General features: G+C 43.6%; 1 protein-coding gene across 1 annotated transcript; it reads left to right on the forward strand.

Moving 5' to 3' along the window:
• Positions 1-4,377: 4,377 nt before the first annotated feature.
• On the forward strand, positions 4,378-20,457 carry enc1 (ectodermal-neural cortex 1). Its single transcript, XM_024397274.2, has 4 exons — positions 4,378-4,771; positions 11,330-11,557; positions 11,711-13,320; positions 17,235-20,457. The coding sequence occupies exons 2-3, from the start codon at positions 11,336-11,338 to the stop codon at positions 13,262-13,264; spliced, it is 1,776 nt and encodes a 591-aa protein (XP_024253042.1). The 5' UTR covers positions 4,378-4,771; positions 11,330-11,335; the 3' UTR covers positions 13,265-13,320; positions 17,235-20,457.
• Positions 20,458-20,879: the final 422 nt, after the last annotated feature.

The following is a 20,879-nucleotide window of genomic DNA, read 5'->3' on the forward strand; positions in this document are numbered from 1 at the left end:
TGTGTTGTCTCTCTTGTCATGATGTGTGTTTGGTCCTATACTTATATCTATTTTTTTTTTTTTAATCCCAGCCCCTGTCTCCCAGGAGGCCTTTTACCTTTTGGTAGGCCATCATTGTAAATAAGAATTTGTTCTTAACTGACTTGCCTAGTTAAATAATAAATAAAAATAAATAAAATCTCCACATTTCACCATTTCTAACTTGATTTGGGAGAATTTGATCAGACAAGATCTTTCTACAGTTAAGCTTTTTAAACGTTGTCAATGTTGCATGCCAAGTAATGTACAGTATATACATCTAAATCATATCGTGCTGTGGTGTCTGTACAATTTAACAAATATGAACTAATTTATGCTGTAAGGCCCAGGCATGCAACATGTATATTCCACTTAAAGTAGCTGTCCAGTGTTTCAAGATTTCTATGAAATATGATCTATAACTATTTACAATACGAGTGAAATGGTTTTCCTTCCCCAAAAATGTAATTATTCTAAAAGAGCCAATGCTAAACAAACATTATTTACAATGAACAATTCTGATATATTTCATATTTTCAATGATATGTACGATATTTAACTGTCTTAAACTTCTATTTTGTGTGTCTACGATATTGAAGTGTATCAACATCGACCTCTTGCAATATAATATCTTTGGAATATTACATTACTCCTGGATGCATACCCAGGTGTTTGTACTTTGATACTGATTATAAGATGTCTTTCATTTTGCTTATAGAAAGAACTCTGATGGCCATTAACATAGTCTAAAATGTATTTGTTAGGACACTGCAGAATATTGCATCACCTCATATTTTAATTTTTGATGCAAGGACATGTCCTTGTTTTCATGCTTGAGGGTTGATTCTACAAACTTCAAAGAGCAAGGTGTCTAAAGCAGTTTTCCTGTGTTTGAATGGTGTTGCCATACCCCAACAACAGTTTAGTTTAGTTTATTAATTCGACCATTTTAAAAAAACAAGCACCGAGGATAACACACAATAAAGTCTGGGACTTATTTTCCGTTGTGGTCCTCTTGAGACAAGATGGCTGTACAAAATCGAACACAGTATGGCAGTGAAATAATAAAACAAAAACATAAAAGAAGAACATCTATCTCATCATTCCAGTTACATCAAAGGGGTTATTCATATGGGCACAGAGGACATCAAACATATTTTTACTTTATTTTTAAAGCTGTCCAGAGAGGACGTTGTTTTTATAGGCAGAGGCAACTCATTCCATTCTGAGGCCTCAGTATACAAGAAAAGTACCTTTGCCAGCATTACTCTTGAACCTGTATAAGAGCACATCAGCAACACCTGCTCTGGTGCTGTGATTGTGTGCATCCCTAACACGAGGAAAGTAATCACTTAGATATCTGGGCGCAGGACCATAAATACTCCTGTAAACCAAACCTAGTCTAATCTGGGACACACTAGCCTCAACAGGCAGCCAGTTTAGTTCCTGAAAGCAGCTCCTGCCTATGTGAGTATGTGGACTCACCTTCAATACTACCCTGATCTTATTCTGGGCTATCTGGAGCTTCCTCTTCATAAGTTTAGATAAGCCCCCAAACCAGGAAGTACTAGCATAGTCAAAATGGCATTGAATGAGGGCAGTAGCTAGCACTTTCATGGAGTCCTTATCAAGCAGCTTGGACTTTCTAACCAAAAACTTAGTCCTGGCATTAACCTTCCCTAGCACCTTATTGGCCATGCTCACACCTCCCAAGCTTCCATCAAGGATACATCCCAAGTAGCTAACAGAGGTTTTAGTAGTCAGCACCTCACCCCCTAACTCCACTCTGATTTCAGACAACCTACATAATTTAGGTCTGGATCCAAAAATAATTTCTTCAGTTTTCCCTAAGTGCAGAGATAGCTTATTATCTCCATGCCATTTGCTAATGTTAGTAAGCTCTGTGCTAAGTATACTCTCCAACATAGTTTTACTTTTGTGAGACACCAGAAGTGTAGAGTCATCCGCATAAAGAAAAAGACGGCAAGAACAAGCATCTTTCATATCAATTAATATACAATAAAAACAGCAGAGACCCAAGCACGCTTCCCTGCGGAACGCCACAACTCATTGGTTTCGCCTGAAACAGTGAACCATTAACCTCTACTACTTGCTCCCTTCCTGATAAATAGGACTTTATCCAGCCTAGAGGGATACTGCTTAACCCCAGTGGCTCCAGTTTGGAGATTGGGAGACAGTGGTTAACTGTATCAAAGGTCTTCTGTAGGTCAAGCAGTACCATACCACAGAGATTTCCCTCATCAATCTCTTTCCTGATGAAGTCAGTCAAGTAAAGTAGACATGAATCAGTGGAGTATGTTTTTCTAAAACCCCGACTGAAAATCATACATTAGACCCTGTTTGTTAACATATTCATACATTTGCTCATGTATAATTCTCTCCAGGATCTTTGATGTTACACAGAGGATAAATACAGGCCTATAATTCCCAGGGCCAGATTTTATCCCCTTCTTATACAGAGGTATAACTTTAGCTTGTTTCATGTCCCTGGGAAAGGTGCCTTGTTCAAGAGAGAGATTAACAAAATGCTTAATACAAGGGCCAATTTGCTCAGCAGAATCTATTAGAAACCTTGCAGGAATATTATCCAGGCCTATGGCTTTGGAGCATTTAAGCTCTGCCAGCATACTGACTATTTTGACTGTTGCTACCTTTCCAAAAGAGAAAGAGTTTGGCTGAACCCCTAACTCTACATAATACTTCTTGGTGTGGGTGTATACTGGTCCATAAAAAATATGAGCTGATTGGCCAGCTCAGCCAATGAGATGTCTCTACAAAAAACACGATGTTCATTATTTATGAGGAAATAGCAGCATTATTTTTAGTTTGAGGTGGGATTTTTGAAGAGTTTCTTTTCTAATTTATGCTTTGGCCACAAATACAAATATAGGACAAGTCAACAACATTAGTTGGGAGTTAACAGATTATAAGCTTTTAAGAGTGAGATTTTCACGGGACACTTACCCACCCCCAACCCCAAACCACATTCTGCGGCTATGCACAGGTATGGAGTGCATTCAGTCAAAGAGTGGCCTATATGAAAAAAAGCGTTATTCTTATCGTCCTCACCGTGTACACCTTTGATATGTGCCTACGGTAATTAAATTTATCCGTATGGAATTCTTGCCATTATTTTATATTTGCTGCTATGGGCAAAGGACCCAACCAAAGATCAACATAGCAAAGTGCAGGTGAATATTTGCAATCCCACACCTGTGCTAATCTTTCATGGACAGATTCAGTGTGTTAATTGAGGAGCTGACCAATTACACAAGACTTCAATTCTGGGTTAACCGAGATTACACCTGTGCTGGAGTGGCTATTAGGAATGTATGATGGCACAAGCCACTAGGCCCTGCATACAAAATGTTGATGATGAAACACATCAATACTCCATGAGGAAGTTATAAAAAATGTATGGAAATGGACTTCCTGGAATTCAAATGAAGCCTCATGTAAATAATATCTGGTGCATTTTATCCAGTAGAATACGATGCAAAAAATATGAGCACATAAAAGCCTACATTACAGAGTGTATAGGCCTGTCCCAAGAATGTACTGTTAAGGAGTGTAGGTGAGCCGACCCTTAACATCCAAGGACCTTACTTGTTATGTTCAGAAACAAACAGGTCCTGGAAGCCAAAACAGCCAAATACTCCATCTAAACATGAATTGATTCTAAGTTATGGTATGGTTCTAGAAACATAAAGCCCTCTTCTTTCATATAACATCCCAATCATTTCAGAAATGCTAACTATACACATACTCTACACTGTTTCAACTTGCTTTAAAAGCAACCAAAAGTATTTTTCAGTTACAACACGTTTTGTTTTTTTGAAAATGATTTCTTGCTGATATGAAGGTTAAGCTCCAAATGTTTCTAAAAACGTATCTCAAACAAGTCTTATAAAGGTTAAGAAAGAGCTTCGGTTCAGCGTTGGATGTGGAATGAGCCAATGCTTACGATTGGAGCCACGAGAAGCGCTAGTATAGCCCTACTCATGGATCACGATCCAGTTCGTCTGTCAAACTTCCGTTTGTAATAAAGTTCTGCAGATGAGTAAATATTCACACTCTAGGATGTGAGTCGGCAGTTGGGCTCTCTCTCTGGCTTTCACACTAGTTTACTGTTTTATTACCTCCACCTTGCCATCTGATCAACAGAGGGCCCGATCTTCAGGTCTTGCGTTCTCAATCCATCGCCTCTACCTCTGTTGCTGCTTGGTTCTCACCACAACAATAGGCTATTTTGCATACCCCTCCCACTCGCTTCTTCGACATGGGGACGGTCCTCCCCCTTTCTCACTATAAACACACCCCATTGACTTTACCTAGGGAAGACCCGACTCACCGAGCGCACGACACGCACTAAGCTAGCGACATAGAACTGCTATAGGATCAGACGCAAGTCTGGAGTCAGGCTGATAGCGCAAATCCTTTTCCTTATTTTGTATTTATTGGTCCTTATTTTAACCTGGACAGAACGCTGAATTTAGAACTGGAGATCTAATCACTGAACTAAACATTTGGATGATTCGAGTCCATTGACATTTCTATAAGGATAGAAATAGTGTCCAGGTCCTCCCCAAATATAGCTAATCCTTACGGAGGAACACAAGACGCGCATACTCACAAGCACAAGTGGCTTGCTTGAACCAGCATCGTGGCTACTTTTACAGCAGTGGCATGTTCGAGGGATAAAGCGGACAAAATTGAACTCCCACCTAAGGAGGTATGTACGGCACAAAGCGTACTTGTATTTTCCACATTAGAGAATTGCTAATTGTCATTATTGTTATGATTTATATTCATGCATGGAGAAGCTGAGCATTCTCATTTTCTCATTATCTATTGAGATGTGGCGTCGTGGACTTCAGAATTCACGGAGAAGCTCCATCATTATTGTGCCTTATTTTGGGGAAACGCGTAATTTATGGACATAGCCTAAAGACACGTTGTTTTAATGCATTTTGCAGCAAGATATTTAAAGCAATTCATCATACGTAGGTCTATATGAGATCAGATGCCAAATTATAACAGTTTAGAGGGCAATATTCATAGGGAACTTTATTTTGTTTAACGTTTGCATTATCATGTTATTATTCTAGGCTGCATGTATTCTAGCCTAACTCAAGGAGAGAAGCAAGACAAAGCAAGGATTGTGATCATATAAAATGTGCTATTGTTAGGGCATATAGGTAGGCTATGAGGAGTTTTAGACTATGCAGGCTATGTCGTTTAAATAGAATATTTGATTGCTCGTCTTCAAGCCAGTCTCATCTAGACAACACACCAAATGAGGCTATTGGCTATTTGTAAACAGAAGAAATCATCCCTTGCAAATGTAACTCTTGCGTTTTAGGATACCCTTTATATTGTGTTCTCTTATCATTGATTTGCACCCGGTCTGTTCTAAGTGGTCTCTCCGTGTGCCCTATTACAGCTGCTCCCGGTGTAACCGTATTAATCGGGGCACCAGGTGCGATATGGCTCCAACATAGCTGCTGATGTGTCATTTATGTTTCTAATTTGGTTAAATTCGGTAAGGACCTCAATTTTAGTCCCATTGAGCGTTGGGCTTTAACACAATTAACCTCTCGTGCAGAGATGGTGACACCCGGTTGGGGACCTCGCTGATTATATCGGTTACATGACAATTAGGACAGATTATATTTAATATACACTGCAGATGAGCATATGGTGGCAGTTTACCCAGACGGGTATTGTTGACATCTTGCCCGGTGACAGGGTTAATTTTTCCTGCAGCGATTGAACAGTTAAAGGATATAGCCTACACTCTTAGAAGTAAAGGTGCCTGGAAGAACCTTTTGTGTTGCCACACTGGCAGAATCTTTGAGGAAACCCTTCTGAAAAGGGTGTTTGAGGAACCCCTGTGTAAAGGTTCAAACTGGGATCTTTTTTTTTGTGAGGGAGGGGTTCAATTTTGAACCTTTTTAATAATATATTGTTGATTGGATATCAGATTGGAGGCGCAGTTTATTGAAGGTGTGGCTTTCAGATAGTTCATTTTGGCCACCCGTTGGCATTGTCATTCCGTTCATCGTGTTAAGTTTGTACACTGCAAATAAAAATGTCCTTGAATATTTATGCATATGACATATTCTTAAATATAATATTAAAATTGCTAATATTTTATTTCACCTTTATTTAACTAGGCAAGTCAGTTAAGAACAAATTCTTATTTACAATGACCGCCTACCCCGGGCAAACCCGGACGACGCTGGGCCAATTGTGCGCCGCACAATGGGACTCCCAAAAACGGTCTGATGTGATATAGCCTGGATTCAAATCAGGGACTGTAGTGACACCTCTTGCACTGAGATGCAGTGCCTTAGACCGCTGCGTCACTCGTAATAAAGTGGTAACTGATCCAACTTTGGGATTAGCACAGGCTTTTGAGGAACTCCTACACCTCTTTTGGATTTGTAGAAGCTACAAAACTGTCTGTGTTCAACTTTAATGGGGAAGAAGTGAAAACAGTAGCCTAGCATTACAGATTAGTTATACGAAGTAAACAGCCACCTACAAACATGTCTGACGACAAAATATTTGAGAGTGAGGAAGAAAACTACCGGAGGGCCACAGATGTTTATAATCTGTAATATATTTTCTATGGCAATGGGGCTCAAAGTAATTATATTGTTAGGATACTCATAGCCACTATCGACAGGTGGAGGTGGGGTTACGAATACACAATAGACCAGACTACATGCAACCAAATAGTCCTACCCCAGGTGGTTCCCAGGACCATGTATTTCCCGCAAGGCTATACAGTTGTTAAAAACATGAAATGTTGTCATGCAAATGAACCATGGCTAGCCAACACATCAGACGTTGGTGATTATTATTATGAAAAAAAATAGTAAACCTGATACTAAGTCAATTGCCCTTTCCTGCAGTCAATGACCAAAGGTGCCCTCTTTGGCCTCATGGCTGGATTTTTATTAATATGTTTTACAATTTCATAATTAATATTTATTTAAAAAAAAAAATGAAAATCCGCAGTTTCTGTCACAGTTTTTTGTATTATATTTTATATATTTAAAAAAGTGTATTTTCAACCAAAAATGTTCGTTATTATTTTCATTATTTTCATTTTTTTATTTTACTTAGAAAATACACGTTTAAAAAAATATAATTTAAAAAACAGTTTGACATAGAAACTGTGGATTTTAATTTTTAATTTTTAAAATTTTACATATTATTTTCATTTAAAAATGTTACCCCCTTTTCTCCGCAATTTTGTGGTATCCAATTGGTAGGTACAGTCTTGTCTCATTGCTGCAACTCCCGAGAGGCGAAGATCGAGAACCGTGCGTCCTCCGAAACACAACCCAACCAAGCCGCACTGCTTCTTGACAAAATGCCCACTTAACCCGGAAGCCAGCCAAACCAATGTGTTGGAGGAAACACCGTACACCTGGCGACCGTGTCAGCGTGCACTGCACCCGGCCCGCCACAGGAGTCCCTAGTGCGCGATGGGACAAGGACAAACCCTCTCCTAACCCGTACGACCCTGGGCCAATTTTGCCCCGCTCCATGTGTCTCCCAGTCGCGGCCGGCTGCGATCTATGTCAAACAGTTTTGTTATATTTCACATATTACATCTTCTGTGATGTATATAAAGTGTAATATTGGGATGCAAGTACTCACTGTAATACATTTCAACTCTACATCTGACATGATGCAGGTGTTTTTTTTAAAGGCCACAACCATGTGTGTAAGATGTATGCTTTTGTTTCAAAGTAGATTTGTTTAAGACTACCAATAAACATTCTGTGTGACCCTGATTAAGCCCACTGTAGTAAAAGGTTTTAAAATGCAACAACACCTTTCATTTTTATTCTGTCCATTCTGCAATATGACATGACAAAATTGACTCTTTATTACGATGTAAGGTGACACAATTACTGTGTATTATCTCCTCAACATATGCTAACCAGTACAGCGCCTATACTACAACACTATAAGATCAACTCGAACTGCGATGACTAGACTACAAACTTCCGCACGCTCGCTTTGACGCTTTCTCTTCTCAAAAGCGCCTCTGTATTTTGGCACGGCGACAGATCCAATCCATGGGAATACAGAAGGTACAGCTCTGTCTTTGAATTTTCTTCTGTGTTTTGTTACCATCATTTCTGATTGTAGATCTCTTTCATAGTCATCATCAATTAAGTGCTTACTAAACACGATTTGCAAGATTGGCTGTAGTGGTGTTTTGTTCATATTTCCAGTCTTTTAACCGCTACTGGCCATCTTCTGCACCTGTCTGTATCTATCAACGGAAGACAATGACATTTTGTGCCTTCTTCCATAAAACCCACATCTGTGACGTCAAACTTCAAAGAAGGGCATACGGTGCATTCAGAAAGTATTCAGACCCCTTGACTTTTTCCAAATGTTGTTACGTTACAGCCTTATTCTGAAATGGATTCAAATGTTTTTTCTACACACACAATACCCCAAAATGACAAAGCAAAAACAGGTTTTTAGAAATGTGCGCAAAAAAAAATCACATTACGTAAGTATTCAGACCCTTTACTCAGTACTTTGTCAAAGCACCTTTGGCAGTGATAACCGCCTTGAGTCCTCTTGGAATTTGATGCTACAAGCTTAGTACACCTGTATCTGGGGAGTTTCTCCCATTCTTCTCTGCAGATCATCTCAAGCTCTATCAGGTTGGATGGGGAGTGTCACTGCTATTTTCAGGTCTCCAGCAATTTTTTTAAAGAGTTCAATTCTGGGCTCTGGCTGGGCCTCTCAAGGACATTCAGAGACTTGTCCCGAAGTCAATCCTGCGTTGTCTTGGATGTGTGCTTAGGGTCGTTGTTGGAAGGTGAACCTTCGCCCCAGTCTGAGGTCCTGAGTGCTCTGGTGCAGGTTTTCATCAAGGACCTCACTGTACTTTGCTCCGTTAATCTTTCCCTCGATCCTGACTAGTCTCCCAGTCCCTGCTGCTTAAAAACATGCCCACAGCATGATGCTGCCACCACCATGCTTCACCGTAAAGATGGTGCCAGGTTTTCTCCAGGCGTGACGCTTGGCATCCATGCCAAAGAGTTCAATCTTGGTTTCATCAGACCAGAGAATCTTCTGTCTGGCAACTCTACTATAAATGCCTGATTGGTGAAGTGTTGCAGAGATGGTTGTCGTTCTGGAAGGTTCTCCCATCTCCACAGAGGAGATAGAGCACTGTCAGAGTCACCTCCCTGACCAAGGCCCTTCTCCCCCGATTGCTCAGTTTGGCTTGGGTGGCCAGCTTTAGGAAGAGTCTTGGTGGTTCCAAACTTCTTCCATTTAAGAACGATGTGAAGGCCACTGTGTGAGGCCACTCGACATAATCCTCTCTCAGAGCTCTACGGACAATTCCTTCGACCTCATGGCTTGGTTTTTGCTCTGACATACACTGTCAACTGTGGGACCTTATATCGACATGTGTGTGCCTTTCCAAATCATGTCCAATCAATTGAATTTACCACAGGTGGACTCTAATCAAGTTGTAGAAACATCTCAAGGATGATCAATCAAAACAGGATGCACCTGAGCTCAATTTTGTTTTCAGGTCTGAAAACGTATGTAAGTAAGGGATTTTATTTTTATGCATTTGCAAACATTTCTTACCACCTGTGTTCGCTTTGTCATTATGGGGTATTGTGTGCAGGTGAAGAAGCCGGATGTGGAGGTACTGGGCTGGCATGGTTACACGTGGTCTGCGGTTGTGAGGCCAGTACTTCCAAATTCTATAAAACGGCATTGGATGGATCTTATGGTAGAGAAATTAACATTAATTTCTCTGGCAACAGCTCTGGTAGACATTCCTGCAGTCAGCATGCCAATTGCATGCTCCCTCAACTTGAGACATCTGTGGCATTGTGTTGTGTGACAAAACTGCACATTTTAAAGTGGACCTTTCATTGTCCCCATCACAAGGTACACCTTGTGTAAAGATCATGCTGTTTAATTAGCTTATTGATATGCTACACCTGTCAGGTGGATGTATTATCTTGGCAAAGGAGAAATGGGATATAAACAAATTTCGTGCTCACACATTTTAGAGAAGTAAGCTTTTTTTCCGACTAGATCACCATCATGATCAACGCGATGGAGTGTGCAGTGGATGCACACAGTCTAATATATGTGCGTTTTTTAAAAATGTCAGAACATGAAACATGGGACCAAAACTTTACATGTTGCGTTTACATTTTTGTTCAGTATAGTTTCAATGTATGGAATCACTTGAGGCATTTTTGATTTTAGATCAGCTTTAACATGTGATGACAATACAACAGAACAGATGAACAGGACTGACATTTACTCTAACGGGGCACCAAAAAAAGCCACACTCCTACTAATCCACGCTTCCACTCCAGTGTTCCTCCAGGAACCCAGTGCTACATTGAACCAAAAAGGTTCCTCTAAGAACCCCTCAACTAACCGAAGGTGCAAATGTAAACCATTGGCGAGCATCTGTTCCTTAAGGAACTCTAGGGGTGTACATGCCTTGCTGTTTACTTTTGAAAGTTTTCTCCCCCTAGCCAACCCTTACAAGGTATCTAAAAAGTAGTAAGTTGTTGCAATGTTGCCGATGTTGTCAGTAATGATATTCGAACACGCAACCTTTGGGTTGCTAGACGTTCGCTTTATTCAGCTACCCATCCACCCTGACCCACCACCCTCATTTCATTTTTCCCTTAAGTAACCTTCTGTCTTATGTAACGATACCAAATGTATTTGAGTGTTCTGGATTTTTGTTTACTATGTTAAGTCTTGTCTATGAGACCAGCCTGTCCTAGCCCAGTGAGCGACCCTGCTGATATTGATCACATCAGACACCTGTCCCCGGAATCAAAATGTGACTGAGCCTGCATCCCAAATGGCACTCTATTCCCTATATAGTGCATTCTTTTGACAAGGCTCCATATGGCTATATAAGGTATAGGGTGCCAATTGGGAAGCACCCTGAGACTGAGATGGTGACTCAGTACTCTTCCCTAGGACTGTGTAGAGATGAGTTATGCACTCTAACAGGGTTTAGCTTGGACTAGCTTTCATTTATATTCTGGTTTTCTGGTTAAAAAAAATCTACAGTTCAAAGTCCCTATGTCCCCATGCTTTGAATATCTTATCATGCATGTTTCTGTTTCCATATTATTGGGTATATATGGGCTACTGGTTTTCATTTTGTGAATCACTCATGCCAATGGCTGTGTGTTTTACTTTGTTATGTATTTTAAATCCAATTTCTGTTTTTTCTTCTCTTTCCCAGGATTCAATGAAAATGTCTGTCTGCGTCCATGAGAACCGCAAGTCGCGTGCCAGCACCGGCTCCATGAACATCTACCTGTTCCACAAGTCATCGTATGCCGACAGCGTCCTCATGCACCTGAACACGCTGCGGCAGCAGCGTCTCTTCACCGACGTCCTCCTCCATGCCGGGAGTCGCTCCTTCCCCTGCCACCGTGCTGTGCTGGCTGCCTGCAGCCGCTACTTTGAGGTAAAGACACTTATTACCAAGAGAGGGAACCGTTAGCATTTCCCATAAGAAAACATGCATGTTTATCCACCATGCTAACACTAGCTGGGCTAAAAGGTTTACGAACTAATTAGCTAACACTCTTGGTTTCCGATCCTCTTTGTTCTCTGACAGGCCATGTTCTCTGGCGGGCTGAAGGAGAGCCAGGCCAGCGAGGTGGACTTCAGGGACTCCATCCACCCGGAGGTCCTGGAGCTCTTATTAGACTATGCTTACACATCCCGGGTTGTCATCAATGAGGAGAATGCAGAGTCTCTCCTTGAGGCCGGGGACATGCTGGAGTTCCAGGACATTCGGGATGCCTGCGCCGAGTTCCTGGAGAGGAACCTGCACCCGTCCAACTGCCTGGGCATGCTGCTGCTTTCCGACGCCCACCAGTGTACGAAGCTGTCTGAGCTCTCCTGGGGCATGTGCCTCAGCAACTTCCCCACCATCTGCAAGACAGAGGATTTCCTCCAGCTTCCCAAAGACATGGTGGTGCAGCTCCTGTCCCACGAAGAGCTGGAGACAGAGGATGAGAGGCTGGTCTACGAGGCTGCCCTCAACTGGGTCAACTACGACTTGGAGAGGAGGCACTGCAACCTGCCTGAGCTGCTGCAGACCGTCCGCCTGGCTCTACTCCCTGCCATCTTCCTCATGGAGAATGTGTCCACAGAGGAGCTGATCAATGACCAGTTGAAGAGCAAGGAGCTGGTGGATGAGGCTATCCACTGCAAGCTGAAGATCCTTCAGAACGATGGTGTGGTGAAAAGCCCCTGCGCCCGGCCCAGGAAGACCAGCCACGCCCTGTTCCTGCTGGGAGGACAGACCTTTATGTGTGACAAGCTGTACCTGGTGGACCAGAAGGCCAAGGAGATCATCCCCAAGGCAGACATCCCCAGCCCCAGGAAGGAGTTCAGCGCCTGCGCCATCGGCTGTAATGTCTATGTGACTGGCGGGAGGGGCTCAGAGAACGGTGTGTCCAAAGACGTGTGGGTCTACGACACCTTGCACGAGGAGTGGTCCAAGGCGGCGCCCATGCTCATCGCTCGCTTTGGCCACGGCTCGGCCGAGCTGAAACACTGCCTCTACGTAGTTGGAGGACACACGGCCGGCACTGGCTGCCTCCCCGCCTCGCCCTCAGTGTCCCTGAAACAGGTGGAGCAGTTCGACCCGGGGGCCAATAAATGGACCATGGTGGCACCGCTGAGGGAGGGTGTGAGCAACGCAGCGGTGGTCAGCGTAAAGCTGAAACTCTTTGCCTTCGGAGGCACCAGCGTCACCCACGACAAACTACCCAAGGTGCAGTGCTATGACCCGCAGGAGAACCGCTGGACGGTGCCCGCCTCCTGCCCACAGCCCTGGCGCTACACCGCCGCTGCTGTCCTTGGAAACCAGATATTTGTGATGGGTGGGGACACAGAGTTCTCAGCGTGTTCGGCCTATAAGTTCAGCAGCGACACGTACCAGTGGACTAAAGTGGGAGACGTGACAGCCAAGAGAATGAGCTGCCAGGCCGTGGCGTCAGGTAACAAACTGTACGTGGTGGGGGGCTACTTTGGCACGCAGCGGTGTAAGACTCTGGACTGTTATGATCCGACGCTGGACGCGTGGAACAGCATAACTACCGTACCCTACTCCCTCATCCCAACAGCCTTCGTCAGCACCTGGAAACATCTCCCTGCCTGAGCTGCAAGGGATCCTGGGATAGCCTGACACCTCCATCCCAACTCCCCTCCCATGAGGTATGGAGATAAGTCTCTCTATCTCTCTCGCTCTCTGTGTTGTTGTCTGTTTGTTACTGTGGGGGAGAGAGATGGAATGTATAATGTATAAGTGATATTCTGGAGAGTCCAAACTGGAGAGTTTCAAAGCCGAGCTGAGTGCATGAGTTTCTTGTTGTCAGTTTTTCTTATAAACACACTCAGTCAATATATCTATTAGGGCTGTGTTTTGGAACATTCACATACTGTAACTTCAATTCCCAGCTGTTTTCATTCAGTAGCCGTCTCTCTTTTACAAGGACAAGGACAAATATACTGATTGAATCAAGGACAAATTGACTATTGATAGACTAATTATATTGCCACGAGAATTTGGCCATAGCTGAACTGCATGCTTTGAATACTAACCAAGCATCCGCTGCTATTTGACTTCTTTATTTATTTCCTAGTCTTGTCGTCTGGTTTTCAGCCCCGAGCAGACAGTATGTGTGGCTTGCTGACTCTCTGTCTGGCACTACTAAAATAATGTGTAGGCAGAGCCAACACAAATACAGCATGTAATGGATAGACATATTTTCCACATACAGTATGTATGTTTGACATGATATGTATGTACAGTTACATTTCAGGAGAATCTACTCCATGACAGACACAGATCTCTCCCATGATGCCAGTAGGTGATTGCTCAGTGATTCAGCAGCAAAGCTGGATTTGCTATGTCTGGCTACTGAGGAGATGGAGAGAGAGAATGAGATGCCCATTGGGAAAGGAGAGGAGAGGAGGATGGTAGACTAAAGCGTATTGTTTTTGAATAAGCAACATCTTCACACAGCCTCCGTTGTCTGAGTACTGAGTGTGTTTTGAGTGGTTGTGTCTGTCGATACCACGGAAAACCACAGATACAGGGATAAACTAAATGCATCCCACCACATATTTCACCATAGCTGGACATCCCTTTGTGTTTGTGCGTGTGCGTGGGGGACCATGTAGAGAGAGGGGTGGGAGGGCTAGAATAGAGGATAGGGGTTCGTATGGGTAGGTTAAGTGAGTTTTGAGGCCGCAGGGTTGGGGTGAGGGAGGAGGGACAAAGGGGTAATTGAAACAGAATAGAATACTTTTATTGTCCCTGTGGGGGAAATTTGTCTGAGGGGAGTGAGCGGAGGGGAGGCCAATTAAACAATCTACATGCAGGCAGGCAGGCAGGCAGGCAGGCAGGCAGGCAGGCAGGCAGGCAGGCAGGCAGGCAGGCAGGCAGGCTACCACAGCCTGCTGAGGCTAATCCACTCTCAATCGCCTCCTTTTTATGTGTTTATGGTGTGTTGCTGGGTGGGAGGGAGGGAGAGAGAGAGAGAGAAAGAGGGAGGGAGGGATGGATGGATGGATGGATGTAGAGAGAGGGGGGTGAGGGAGGGAGAGAGGGAGGGAGGCAGACTAGCGACTCAGGGAGGCAGACTGCTGCTCTTCAGTTGCTGTCTGGGGTTACTGAGATGAGAAGACACAGGGTGGTCGTAGGGAGGACACAGGGTGGTCGTAGGGAAGACACAGGGTGGTCGTAGGGAGGACACAGGGTGGTCGTAGGGAAGACACAGGGTGGTCGTAGGGAAGACACAGGGTGGTCGTAGGGAGGACACAGGGTGGTCGTAGGGAAGACACAGGGTGGTCGTAGGGAGGAGTGGGGAAGGAGTAAGGCTTTGTCGCCTGTCTTTTAGAGAAAACAGGCTGCACAGCCATACAGATGAGAAAAACACACAGCCCGCACGCACACACATACACATACACATATACCATGCCATGACAAATAAAAGTGCCTAACCTGGAGGTGAGTGTTCACTGTTGGCCTGAGCAGCCTCAGTCTTCCCCACTTCTCCCCTGTGCCCTGTGTCAATTTGTACGCCCATATAGTAACCTCTCTCGGCCTCAGTGACGATAAGCAGGCCAGACGGATGTAGTGCATAGACCATTGGCAACCCTGCTCATTCTGAACACTGGAGACCCTGGTGTCATAGTCCGACTCGCTTTCACACTCATACACGAATGCATAAAGGCAGACATGCACACACGCAAACAGGCAGTCGTGCACACACGTGCATGCACACACACATTTGACAGATCTTATTTCGCAAACCTTTTGTCAAATGGCTGCGTGCTCTCAGCTCATAAGAGATGGGCGAGAGAAACAGGAAAGAGTGAGAGAGAGAGTGAGTGAGAGACCAAGAGAGAGGGACAGAGAAAGAGAGAGATAGACAGAGAGAGCAAAAGAGAGAGAGAGAGAGAGAGAGAGGAGAGGAGAGGAGAGGAGAAGTATGATTGGGCTGCAGCTGTCCAGCATGCTCCAGTCTCCTGTTTGGTAATGCCAGGGAGCGGCTAGGAGCAGCCTCACTGCTCTGTCTGGGATGCTGATATGCCTCTCCTCTCTGCTCTGCTCTCCTTGGATGAAATGCTCCCTGACTTAGAAGGGGCCCTTTTTCTTCAGTGACTCATCTCTGAAACCGAGACTGTAGTGAAGGCTTTAAACCTCTCTAGACCAATGCAAAACGACTGATTTTGGTTGTACAATTATTTCAGATGGCAGTTTGTCACTGAGGTAGTGTAAGTGTTGACTGCACAGAGACACAGTGACAGTGATATATTACTGTCCACCAAATAGTGGGAGGGGAGGAGAGGGGGAAGAAGAGAGGAGAGAAGGGTCTCTACTCAACACTTTTCACAGGGACTCAACTTTACTTTCCCCTCTCTCTTCCTCCCTTCCCTTTCTTAGGTATATTCCTTCCTGCTGGTTAAAGCCCCAAAGGAATCTGGTTTCAAGCAAATCCATGTTTTTATTCAGAGATCTGCTTTAGTCTCGCAAGAGTGCCAATACTGATGAAATCAAATGTGTTATCATTCTATTTCATAACTTCCAAGGTTGGTAAAGACTAGCAAACTCCAGTTTATAGAACCCCCCTCAAAAATCTCAAATTAGGTTTATTTTATCAGTCAGATTGCTCATTCCACTGATGCGTTGGAGAGGATACAGATGTTTGCTTATTGTTATTCCTCCTTCGCTATGCTATGACATCCAGGCAGATCTGCCCATCGCTGGGCTAGAATACCTAGAGCTTCTCCAAGCCTAAATGAGAAACCTCTTCTGGGAGGAAGAGTTGGCTGCTTGCACTGGATGTACGGGGGCTACTGTTATGTGTGTGCCTGGGTGTGCCTGTGTGTGCACGTGTGTGTGCACGTGTGTGTGCTTGTGTGTGTGTGTCCTCTAGATACCACAGCCATTTGTAAGACCGGCTTCCCCCCTCGGCCCTCTAGTTAGGGCCACAGGGAAGAAGGCGAGACAGACGGAGGGGGTGGATATCTTTCAAATTGATATGAGGTGTTCCCTAGGCTATATATCATCGGTGGCGTAATGCTGGAAAAATAAAGATATGCGCTTTTAAAACGAAAAGGTCAGAATGAGATGCAGAACCAAAGTTGGTCAGATGTGAAATATCTAGCTGGATTTAGAGTTGGGGGAATGCTAAAAAAATAAAATCCTAACTGTTTTGGGGGAGGAAATGGGAGGAAAGTGGATAACGTTCACAGAGGACGTTCACAGAGGAGAGAATTAGCCTTTTAGCTTTGTACTTGATATCGCTGACACACGTCTGTAGAGAAACAGGTGCAAATGCCAGGCCAGGGCAGGCAGTGTCTGTTTTGTTTGAATGAATGAGGGGTTATGGTAAAATAGTGAAGATAGGATCTGGAGCCTATCTAAGTGATTTTTCCTTCCCTGAACTAGTGACTCTTACGGAGTGTGTTTATTTTATTTTGCCTTTTTTGCCGGCATGAAAGGAGAGATACATCCCATGACCTCTTAAACACTGTTTGCGTTCCTGCTTTTCATTCACACAAGTCCTCTGTCATGTTCTTTGTCTAATGCTTTTTTTCTCTCTCTTATTTTTCCTTAGATTTCCCTGTTTTGCATCATCCACTGGATTGGAACTTCCTGTCTGTGCAAAAAAAATAAAAAATAAAAAAAAATCCATAAATAGACCTGAACCATGGTGTGAGTGTGAAAAAACACCTTGATCCATCCTGATGATGCTGTGAGTACACAGATGTTTAAAGAACCATCAATGCTCCTGGGAGGTCCTTGTACACAGAATGATGTCACAATGTCAATGATGTCATATCGTTTCTGAGAGGGAGGTTTGGATATTGTTCATGCAAACACGCTCAACAAACTGCTGCTTGTGCTGTAAAATAACAACAACCCCTTAATCCCAGTGTACTATTGGCAAATGACGCCGTTGCTTCGCAGCCTTTCATAAAATAACCATCAACATACTACCAGTCAGTCACACACTCACACAGCCTTCACTTCTTTCCATTCAATCATGAAAGACTTTGTCGTATTGCTTATGTCGTTGCGCTTCTCACTCTGATAATTCTGTGAAATGAAACGGGGGGGAAAAAATGGAAAAAAAACACGCCCTCTGCACAGGGATTTTAATATAATGGCATGAAGAATACCTGGCTGGACATAGGATACATATGGAGAGAGGAGAGTGGAGAGTCAGTGATCAACATGTGAGTGATGGAGAGTCAGTGATCAGCATGGTGTGACCACACCAGAGAACAGGACAAAGACAAAACTCTTCAGCTTGTTTATAACCAGCTGATCCACAAACTGATCCAGGATATGCACAATGAAGGAACAACAACATCCCCTCTCTCTCCTCCCCTCCACTCTTTACTCTTCCGTTCTGTTAGTTGCCTCCGTTGTGTATCTGACACATTAGACTCCTTGCGTTCCATCTGGGAGAGATTATATTGCTCTATTGGCCACCAGTCCTTCTGCCCTAGCCAAAGAAGAGGAGAGAGAGAGAAAAAGAGTGAGAGAACCTCCTCCCTTCCTCTTCCCGTCCCCATCACCTAGTGGGCGTTTGGGGTTTAAAACATTGTAATGGGCGTTGGGAGTTCCTGTTTGGCAGTTTTGTGTGAGACCTGGCTCTAGCTGTCACTACGTGTCCTGGGGACTTTAGGTGCCAGCACCAGCTGAGCCTGAGAGGGGGGTTGGCGGAGGGGGTGACATGAATATTGATGTGAGGAACCCCAAAGGAAGCCCATTTTGGCTGTAGGCTACTACACTCTCCCCATGCAAAATAACACAAATCCAAGAACAGTAAAGGACAATGCAACACAGAACTGAAGAAAATGCTCATTCAAGTAGTAGTAGTACTACACAAAATACTGTTTTTGTTGGAGTACTGATGGATTGATCTTCCGCTTTGCCTAAACGGTGATACTGAATTCTTCAAAACATCTATGGTCATGGTGACTTGATACGTTTGTCATGAAATTCTCTGGTCAAGAGAATCTTGTCAATTTGCTTACCCAAACTGAAACTGAAAATATTCATTTTCTGATCTTGCTGCAATGTATTATGTTTCAGAAGTCTTCATTTATAAGAAAATGACCTTACTTTATTTGTTTATGTAAAATAATGCTTAATCCTATATATTGTTTCTCTGCCTGCATTCATACATTAGTAAGTGAATGAATGTTTATCGTTTAACGGGGTATATCATGCATGGCCCAAGTTAAAGCTGCTCTATTTTTATCTCATTTGGGCTGCTTTTTTTGCACAGTTTCTCCCAATGTGGAACCTTATCTTTTTAAAGTGGGGTGGGGGGTTGTATGAACACCTCCAACCATTTGGCCAGTGAGGTGTACAGATCAGAGGTTAAGAGGTTAGGGGTCAGAGTAGGGATGGACATGGGGAGGATGGACGTCGCTCAGATTACCCAGAGTGCAAGTGGGTAGTGTAATATCTCACATATTAATGTTGACTTGACTTCTATGAGGCATATCTGCTTAATTTGATTACATTTAACTAACAGACTCTGGTCAAACTGGGGCTTAAAGCGCTACACCAAATGGCCTTGTTGTTGTGTCAACAGAGACACTGCTAGAGGAAAAACAACAACAACAATGTTAATGACAAAAACAAGCAGGCTGTGAGAATTTGTATGTGTTCGAAGCTAGCGGCAGAGGCGTGCACTAACTGTCAGGAACATCAGCACAGTGACACACAAACCACACACGCACACACACACACAAACACACACCCTGTGACCCTGACACCGCTAGCCAGGCCCTGTGCAGTTATGTGAGGAATGTGAAGGTGGCAGCTGTCCTTGGAACAGCTGGGAGACTGACTGTGTCACATCTACCCTGGGCTCAACCCCTTCAGGCGTTACTCTAGGTCCCCTCACTAGGTCCCCTCTGAGTCCCTGGGCCCTTTAAGTCCCACACTCAAATATGAAATATTCTGACTTGAGATGAGTGTATGTAAATCAGACTTTCTTGTAAATAATTTATTAATATCAACAGGAGACTTGCATGACAATTTGAGCATGTAGATCTCAAGTCAGAATACTTCCCGTTTAGTGTAGTGTGAAAATGAGGGAGATGAGGAAGCGGATGGGTTCGTTGAATCCTGTAATCTTGGTGTGTTGGTGTTGATAAGGGCAGGCGGACACCGCAGTGCTTTTCACAATAGTGTCACTGATTTATGGGAAGAAATATGACAGGGGAGAGTTCCTAAGACCATAAAAGGGAATTCTGGACCTTTTGTCTGTTTATCTGTCTAGGTGGTCAAAACATTGACATATACAGTTTAGCATCAATGAAATCATTATGTATGTCAACAAAAAAGCTAACAGTTGTATAGATTTTCCCAGGATGTATAATGGTTGTATTCAGTGAATCGCCTCAACCCCTAAGAACTAAATGGGCAACATTCCACATTCCTGTTTGATTGTGTGAGCTACCCACTTCATAGCCCACCTCCCAGGCCTACAAAAGCAGGAATCGTTTGAGGAATTCTATGGAGACTCATTTGCACCTTGATGTCAACCCCCTAACCAACCCGTTCACAGAACACTGCCCAACTGGCCTCACAAATCAGACAAGCGGGTTACTTAAGTGATCATGCCCGAGAAGCCGGGGTTTGGAGGATAAATTGGCATGGGTGTTGTTTTGGCATAATCGTGCCCGCAAAACGGGACAATATATCCTCCAAACCCCGGCTTGGAGGGCATTATCACTTTTATACAACAGGTTACCAACATATTCAAATAATGATTGACACATTTTCATTAACTTTATTTTGATTAATTTATTCATACTATTTAATCCTTCCACAGATATAGTCCTGACACAAATCTATGGTTGCTAGAGACGCGACCCCATCGTTCGTTCTAAATGTTCCATTGCCATACTGGCTGGCAACGTTCTTACCCCTTGCTTGCTAGCTAGCCAACTACGGGTAATTTACAGTCATGTCAAAAAGTGCAGCCAGAATAACAGCAAAGTAGCTGCATTTACATTTGTTTAAGCTGTTTTCTAGTGACATTTATTTGGATACATCCATAACAATAAATGAGGCACGATTTCGCCTGGCATAGAAAATGTGCTCCCTCATCAGGACACTGTTGTTCAGAGTACCTAGCCAACAATACAGCTACAGTAACACAATCACTTCAACCTGAAGCTGGAAAGACTGCAAATTAGCTGAGTTTAGTTTAACCTTTTTTCAATTGACATTT

This window comes from Oncorhynchus tshawytscha, linkage group LG33 (assembly GCF_018296145.1).
Source record: "Oncorhynchus tshawytscha isolate Ot180627B linkage group LG33, Otsh_v2.0, whole genome shotgun sequence".
NCBI classification, from domain to species: domain Eukaryota; kingdom Metazoa; phylum Chordata; class Actinopteri; order Salmoniformes; family Salmonidae; genus Oncorhynchus; species Oncorhynchus tshawytscha.